Source organism: Convolutriloba macropyga, chromosome 4, assembly GCF_964194025.1.
Source record: "Convolutriloba macropyga chromosome 4, txConMacr16.3, whole genome shotgun sequence".
In the NCBI taxonomy this organism is placed as follows: Eukaryota; Metazoa; Xenacoelomorpha; order Acoela; family Convolutidae; genus Convolutriloba; species Convolutriloba macropyga.
The window spans coordinates 19,609,928-19,618,854 of record NC_134471.1 but is presented as its reverse complement, the minus strand read 5'-3'; the positions used below and the strand labels follow the sequence as shown (position 1 = coordinate 19,618,854).

The following is an 8,927-nucleotide window of genomic DNA, read 5'->3' as shown; positions in this document are numbered from 1 at the left end:
TTTTTCTTCTCCTCGTCTCACAACCAAGTTCCTGATTCTTGTTGCGTGGAGAACTCCTGCTCCCCGCATCATATTGGGAAGAGCCGAGTCAATGAGCAAGCACCTTGACATCTCCAGCAGTGTACTGTTGCACCTCTCAGCTAACCCATTCTGTTGTGGCCTCTCTGGTATGATCTTCTCCTGTAGAATGCCTGCATCTAAACAGTACATCTTGAATTGCTCTGAGAGAAACTCCTTCGCATGGTCTTGTCTCAGCATCTTGGGCGTCCCCACACTGAGAACAAACTTCTTCAGGCTGGCCAGTGCTTCACTCTTTGCCTTAAGCAAGTCCACAAACACAAAATTCGTGTACTGGTCTGCAAACACAATGCAGAACCGGAACACTGACAGTGACCCTAGTCTGAAAGGTCCCATCACGTCTTCGAACACCCTCTCCAGCTTTTCTTCTGCTCGGGTCTCTGCCACACTTGGTACTGGAGTCTTTGTGATCTTGGCCAATGCGCACACATTGCAGACATCATAGAGTTCCCCCACTGTTTCTGGTGCATTACTGACCACATCTGCTTGATTCAAGTGACCCAATCGTCTCTGCCACTTCCTTGCACTGTCAAATTTCTTGCTGTTAGAAGTCATCTTGAAATCTAGAACGCTGCAGGGTAAGTAAAACAAATTATTTTCTTGTGTTAGTTTTACTCGAGTTCTCTTCTTGATTTCATGCAGCTATTTCCTTTCTCGAAAGTGAAGCTACGTCCCTACTCCGTGCATCTTGAGACTGATAAGAGGTTTAAAGAATAGTCTGGCACACACAAAACATTTTTTTAGTTCCCCTTTATTTGAGGGAATGCTGATCCTCACACAGCCTCTGCCCACCAGTCTAGAAGCCTCTCCGTATTTCTGACCACTGGTTGAATGGGCACAAAGTCCAGGAACGCATCGATGTTTGTCACTATGTGATCTGTACAACCACTGTCCACCAGCATGCCTGCTGTCTTCCACTGGATAAGAGCTGCCCAGTATTCCTCGTCCGGTGAAGCCAATGTTGGACCCATTGCCACTGACTCATGTTTGCCTCCATCTCTTTGTCTCTTGCATTCCCTGTCTAGGTGACCTTTCTCACCACATTTGCTGCATTGTGCTGTTTCCTTCTTCCTGCAGTCCTGGGCAAAGTGTCCGGGGATCCCACACAAAGCAGTTTCCTTTCTTGGGTCCCTTCTTGAAGTCACGCTTCACTGCCAATTCCACTGAATCACTTTGTCCCTTGTGCCTCTGTGCTGTGCTCTCATGGAATTTCTGCATACCTCCTTGGCAGGCCATTGAGGACCAAGGCGTTGAGAGGGTCTCTGAGACTGCTTTCCCTGCTTATGTAGCCTTGTGAGCAACTCCTGTCCTTTGATGAAGAAGCTGTCCAAATCCTCAGAATCCTCGAGCTGCAGTCGAGCAAGCTATGCCACTAAAGTCACCACTGTCGGTGTCTCCACACTCTGAAATCTCTCTTGCAAAAGCTTCCAATCCTTTGCTCCATGCCATCATCTCCCACACAGTCATGTCTCATCAGCATGAGGGTTGTTGCATCCAGAGTCAGTGCCAGATGGCACCACCCATTGTTCCGTTTCTCCATGATGTCTGCAACTTCCTTCTCATATGCTTCCTTCAGCACCTTGTTGTTCATCTTTTCATTATTGCTCTCCCCATTGGCCAGTGGTGTAGGCTCATTGGGTTGCTCTTCTGTCCCACGTAGTGATTTGTATAGAGTCCCTTCATCTGCATCATTGCCTTGCCTCTAGATTGGAAAGTGCTGTGCTTTTCCTGTGTAGGTCAGCAGCTTCACTGTTTGTTGATTCATCGTAGTTTGAGCAGTCAAAACAGTTGTGAATTGAAAATGTGCTAAGCATAAAAGGACTATGACTGTCAACAACAAATCAGCTTTGTTTTAGAAATTAGTTTTATGACTTAGAAAATTGCTGTGCCCATAACTTGTTGGGCTATGGATTTTCGAAAGCGGAAAAAAGCTGTTTTTAACTAAGTAGAAAAAATTAATTTCTCAAAATGAGAGAATATCAAGAATGATATTTCACAGTAGAATTTAGAGACTTACAGGAGAGATCTTGTTATTAGATCAAGATGGTGATTTGATTTTGGGGAAAAAAGGCTCAACAATAATCTGTCTATATACCCATTATCAGTGCGGGAAAGTCAATATACAAAATTAATCTGAGCACAGTGATTTACAGCGGGGGTCGCAAGGGTTACCCAATATGGTTTGCTTCCGCAAATTTCACAGAAATTAGTCGCAGGGGGTACCATAGGTGGTATGCATATACACTTTTCGAAGAATTCGTTCACATTTCCGGTGGTATCATAATCATTCAATACATGCTGGGAAGATTTTACATCAAATAATCTCATTCAAATGTTAGTTATCTAGATTTACCAGTTTGAACCGAATATTGATTCTATGCACCATTTCTTGACGATTCCTTTATATAAATTCTCTGATCAAAATCACTTTGCTTTTGTCTTTCTAATCTGGTAAGTTAAACTTTCTTTCTAATTCTCACTAAGTTTAACACTATAGTTTGATCGATATTCTAACAAATTCGCAAATGGTCCTTCTCCCATGGGCTATATGCTTTTTGTTCTTCCTGTTTTTTTGTGATGTCATGAGAATTCTTTTTAGGTCGAAAAATACTGTCTCTTTTACCTGTGAGAAATTTTTTTGCGCTCTAATACAGTAAAGAGAGCCCATAGATTAACATGAAATAGATTGGGCGCTGAATTTTGTATATTTGACCCTATTATTTGTTTGGTACATCCACTATGTGGAGGTACCAAACATGTAGGTGATGGATGCTTATGGGCCCAAAAAGTTTAAATAATTGTCTGGTACATTGCATGACTTTAGTTTGGCTTTCCTTTGACGACGTTTTGAGCTCGTCTATGTTGAAGAGTTGGGTTGTCTATGCGACCGAATTTGGCTAGTCTGTGGGCAGATTTTGGCTCGAACTAAAATAGGTTTGCGTTGCTGTTGATTGTTAAGAAAGTCCTCGGCTGTATGAATGCCCCGTAACCCCTGCGTGCATTCAAAAACTGTCTGTGTAATAAACGATGTCAGACGCTTACCTCGACGAGGGAAATTTTCCAACAAATGAAAACGCAAATTTCCTTTATGTGATTACCCCATTTCTCGGTTTGCCAGAAAATTGCTTTTAAATACTAATTTTTCACATATAGTTTTTTGTGTTTGACAATTAATTTGATTGAATCAAGGCAAGCATTTTTTTCAGGAATATTTGCAAGGTATTTTAAAATAACTATAGTCAAATAATTGAGTTTAAATTGCTTTCGTCAAAACAATCTTGCGTGGCGCACTTTGCGTGCAATTCTCTTTCTTGTTTTAATTTCCTTTCAAAGATTTTAATCTTTCCCTTTCGCTTCTTCGACAAATTAAGAGCAGCTTTTTTGTTGGCGCCTTGAAACAAAATGGACAAAATAATTGAGGAAAAACTGACTTAGAATCCCAAAGGAGAAAATTGAAAAGCAATATTGCAACAAAGGAAAAGAGAAGCAGCCTTTTAAAGCTTTTGTTTCAGCATTTTCAACCAGCCTTTTCTTAATTCGAACTGATGACCAGCGTGAAAAAATTGACCGAATTGCTGGATTGTGATTGGCTGAGGCCGAAAGCACAGGTTACGCTGCTTCAATTTGGCTTAGTTCCCGAGAGATCGGGAAAAATTGTGTCTGAAAATGTTGGCGGCGTGAAATATTATTGGAAATTGAAAAGGGCGCCTCTGATTTAAAGTAACAAAATTATTCTTTCCTCCTTTGAAATTAGTTCCTTTTACAGTTGGCGGATAGAAAGCTCACCTTTTAAACAGAGATATATATACACTTATAATGTTGGTTATATGCGTAAGATTTATATCTATCTTTGATTATAAATTATTAATGCACACTTAAGTGACGATCCTAAACTATACTTGACATTACGGCTTATTCGAACTAAAAATTTTCAAAAAAAAATTATTTACCATTTTTTCTCACTGATTGTGTAAAACCCCTACATAAAAAGTTCCAAAATGTTAACAATTTTGGTTTTTCTTATGACATGATAGAAATTTCCCCAAAGCAAGCTAGTAACAAAAATAGGGTCCCATACGTTTAGACGCAAGTGATTATCACCACTAACAAATTTTATCGTTCGAGTTTTTCCTACTTTCTACCTTCGTGATTGAATAGTTTTCATACTTTTAACCATAACTTGAAAACTTACCCAACACCCCTCCTCCCCTCCAACCTCCTACGCAAAAAGGAGAGAGGGTACTGGCAATTTCTTCCTTTCCCCACGGACGTTTGATCCCAAATTGTGTGCGTTTTAAGCACAATTGGTAATTCTCAATCTAAGGAAAGATAAATATTAATCATCTACTTGAAGAAACAGTGTCTACTTTGGTTACCTTTTCACTCTTAATATTTCCCGTCATTTTTCATTTTATCATTATTTCCCGTCTCCTACTCAATTAGACCTATGCCTACTTATATTCATGTATGTATATTTATTCAAAGCTTTTATAACTGTTGGTTATAATTCCTACATATTTAATAAAAAATAAGTTAATAACAAAAAATTTGTAGCATAATAGTCTCTTCTGTGGTAAGAGAAAGTAGGCCCCCATTTTATTTGGTATACTTTTTCCGATTTGTGGCCCGATTGTTTTTGACATAATGGTTTAGCCATTTAAAGGTAATAAAAATAAGCGACAAAGCAGTTATGTATTCAAAAGTTATCAAGGTGCAGTTATAAACCTAAAAAGTTAACCAGTTAGTACAAGTTGCTACGGGTTCTGTTTCAAATTCCTTAGTGTGCTCTCAGGAATACCTTTTATGGTATCCTGAAAATTGAAACCGATTCCGCAATTGCAATTTAATTTTGCACGTATGCTTCCCAGGACATGGAAATATCGATATCATACCGCCAATATTGAATATTAACTTAAACTTGCCCAATTAATTTTAGCACAATACGTTACAATTTTTTTCAACCTGATGTAATTGAAATCATTTGAACAATTTTATCCTCTGTGATCTTTTCAAAAATTCAAACTTTGATATTTTGTTTATTATTGTTCAATTATGTCTTTTTGCAATCGTTACCAATTTACAATTCGTTTCTTGATACTCGCTCTGTTTATTTCCCCAGACTTTATTTATTCATTGGACTCGAAACTGAAGACAAAACGAGACTTCATGTTGTTCGGATTTGAGGTTCGCTGAATTAAAATTTCCTGCCATAGTTTCTAGTTTCTGGTTAAGACCCCACCCCCCCCCCCCCCCCGCACTACACATAAGCCGTTCATGACCTCCTTAAATTTTACCTTATTGCCATTTTTCCCATATAAAAAACCTTGTTCACTGCACTCTAATAGCATAGGTAAAATTTCGTGTGCGGTGTCCAGGTTAAAATTACCTTCGATTTATTTCAAAATTGCAAACCTGCACAATTTTCAGGAAAATTGTCACCAAAATTATTTTTATTTCTTTGTTGAAAAACATGAAGTGAAGACTGCACAGAACGTTTTCCCGGTGAAACAACGAAAACTTTTCAAAATATCGTTTTGGTAAAATTTCTATAAGAATTTTCCTATTCTAGGGAGAAATTGACTATTTTAGGCGAGCAAAGGTGTTAATTTCTACTGAAAGATTAGTTTTATCACTGCTCTTTTTTCTAAATTTTTTCTCATTGCGCGGAAAAATTTTCCTTAAATTTGCTTTGTGCAGGAAAATGCAACATTATACAGGAGAAATATATATTAACTATTCAAACAAATTTATCGGCGTTTAAATAAATTTAAGTTAAGTTCAGGTAACATGCAAGTACTATGCATGCGTGCCAAAAAGTACATGCACAATTTGGGTAAGTTCATCCGCATTTTCAGGGATTCTACATGAGCGTTTTTAGAAGTGGGCGGCTGGGGAACAAAATAGTTCTTTTCTCCGCTTGCTTAAACTGTTATAACCCTAATTTTATTTTGTCAAAATGGCAAAAGTTTTTGAGATAAACTTCACAATGGGGTTGCTTCAAAAAGACTTAAAAGTACTCAGATGGATAGAATTGTGTTTATTGTTATAAAGTGATGAATTACACGGAAAAAAAGTGAAGTCTGAAGGAGCTGTGTCCATTTGTGTTTCAAAAAAATAAGTGTTTAGCTGCCAGCCCTGATCGTAGCCTCAGCTCTAAATTTTGAAAAAAAAATCAATTGCTCACCTCGACTACTGTTTTCTGTAATTGTTCCGACCCCCACTTTAGTGGGGAGGGAGGAACTATATACTCAAATGGGTTTTTTTTGTTCAGTCAATTTTGTCTGTATAATCTTCTGCATAATCATCGTAGAGAGTTGTGAGTGGTATCATTAGAAAGCCAGTCCAGCGTAGAATAAGGAATTAAAAAGATTTTTTTAATTTTTCGCTTTTTATAGGGAGTTATCGAGGTTTAAATTTTTGTGAATAATTGCTGTTTTTATTCACATTTTCAGTATTTTTGACCAAATTTTTTTTATCAATTTTGCGTAAAAAATGTAAAATTTGTTGACTGTACTGCTCTTTATTTCCTCTCTAAAGATAAAAAAAAGGGTTGCTGAGGTGTTCGATCCGAGTGTTTTGGCTAAAATTTCTGCTAAATTTTTCAAAAATCAGACTTTTTTCGAGAAAAATAGGACCACGTTTGCTTTTTAGCCCACTTGCTTTGAATTTGTTGGAAGTAGACACCATAAAACTGCGGTCGAAATCTGCTTAAGCTCAGAAAGGAGCTAGTTGTAATCCAGCTGGTCTTCTGGATTATAATTTTGCAAGTTTTTTTGCAAATTTAAACTCGACAATTTAATAAAAAAGCATTATTTTTTTGACAAACTGAAGATTTTGTTTAAAAGTCGATCTATTTTGCAATCATTTGATCAATTGAATGTTTCATTAGACATGCAGCAATATCTGGGCTGATCTTGATCTCACCGTGCATCCTTACTATAAAAAATTTTTTAGATTTAAATGGGGCGCGACTTTTTTTTCAAAGCATTTCCGCTATGTAAAGTTTTTTATGTTATTTACTGACAAGAATCTCAAATCAAGGCTCAATTAATGACAGATACTATTTGAAAAAAAGGTGTCCAACGCAATTATAATATGGCTTAAGAGTTACGCTCACGGTTTTTGCGGCTTTGACCAATTGTTTTTGTTAAAATTTTATAGAACTCTTGAGTGTTGCTTTCAATTGTTATACTTTGTAGCCCCACGACTTAGTGTCCCCAATCAAATATGCAGTTAAATTTTTAGGAGGTGTAGATTAACTTCGACAATTCTTTCGGTTGTTATCTAATGTCTCTTACGACTTTGAATATATTTGATTTATAAAAAGATCGGTGAAGTTTTGAACTTTGCCACTATTTTATTCTATTTCTCTCAACATCGGGTGCAGCCTCAGTAAAAACAGGCAAAAAACAATTCCTTGTGAGTAAAACATTATTGTTGGAAACGGTCTTATATTCAACTTATGTTTTCCTTAATTTGATACTACGCGTTTTCAAATATTTTTTTTTTGATTTTCATTTTTTAGCATAATTGCTTTTTTTATGAGTCCATTTCGTTTCCTTCTCAAATTATCACATTGTTGGCAAATCTAATTGAAAGAAAGCATACTACAAAATCTGAACAGCGTTGGAAAAACGCGTATCTGTATATATTAATTATTTTTGTTGAATAGTTTATGCTTTTTGGGCTGAGACCAAGTTATCTCCCCAAATTTTGTGGATGGTTTGTTGTTTCTCCCATGTTAGTCTTTCCCTTTGTTGTTGTCCAACATACACCTCATAACAATAGGTCTCAATTGCTTCCCCAGGGCGTATAACTCCTTCTAGATAAAGATTTCAGTTTATAGCTGTTTGTTTTAATGTCTTTCAAACTAAGTTTTTTAAAACAGTTTTTTTCCAACTGTCTTTTTGCTTTCAATTTGGTCACCATGTAACTCAACCTCACTGACTATAAGTCTCAAATACGTTTGATGATTCATCCGATTTTATTGGGCTTTGTTATACGTTGTGACTGATTGCTTCGACCATTTATTTTCAAAAAAAATTTTTCGAGATTATATACTGTTCAATTTTTGGGTTTCTTTTTGTTGTCGTGTCTACGCTGTCCTTTTATAGGGAAGGCTCGTTGATGACAGGATGAGGAGAAAGAGAATGTTTTACTGTTCTTGCGGGTAACATCTTATAAGTATATTGCCATGAATAGTGTGATGTCGTAAAATTGTTTGAAGTTGTGGCTTCTTTGTGTGTTTGTTATAAATTTGTTATTTTGTGGGGTCGTGACGTGGTCTCATTATTAATAGACTCAATTGCCTTCCTGAGGCGTGGCAACCTAATCCACCGCTTTTTGTTGAAATTTTAAACCTGTTATGACTTTTGGAAATATTTGTTTCCAAAACAAATTTGGGTTTTTGAGCTTTGTCATTTTTTAAAATAGTTTTTTGGTCAAATTTTTGTTCAGTCTTTGTAAACACAGATCACAACCCGTTTGCAGTGAGCTATAAATTAACCCATGTAACAATTTTAGCTTCAAACGTTCGTTCCTTCGCTTTTTTACTACTTTTACTACGAGACTTCATAAAATATTTGAGATTTTTATATATTTGTACAGTTTGCAGGATTTTTGTTTTCTTTTTGGTTTATAACAATAATCGTAAGTCCTATTGGCAATTGCGAAATTGAAGATGGGATTCTGGTATGTATCAATTGCTTCCTACGGAGATATAAATGAAAATTTCAGTGATTTCAGGTGATATCTAATGACATTAATAACTAAGAAGTTGATTGTTTTCAGAAATAGAAAATTTGATTGAAACGTATTTTTTTAACTTTGCACCTTTTTGCTATTTTTCC

The 8,927-nt window shown here is 36.5% G+C and overlaps 1 protein-coding gene across 1 annotated transcript in view; it reads left to right on the top strand.

Annotated features, from left to right (window-relative positions):
* Positions 1-3,729: 3,729 nt before the first annotated feature.
* The window catches only part of LOC142337502 (uncharacterized), a 98,711-nt gene continuing 93,513 nt past the window's right edge, over positions 3,730-8,927 (top strand). The window contains exon 1 of the mRNA XM_075386778.1: positions 3,730-5,262. Within this exon, the coding sequence (XP_075242893.1) occupies positions 5,131-5,262 (132 nt within the window). The 5' untranslated portion in view covers positions 3,730-5,130. The remainder of the gene's footprint in view (positions 5,263-8,927) is intronic.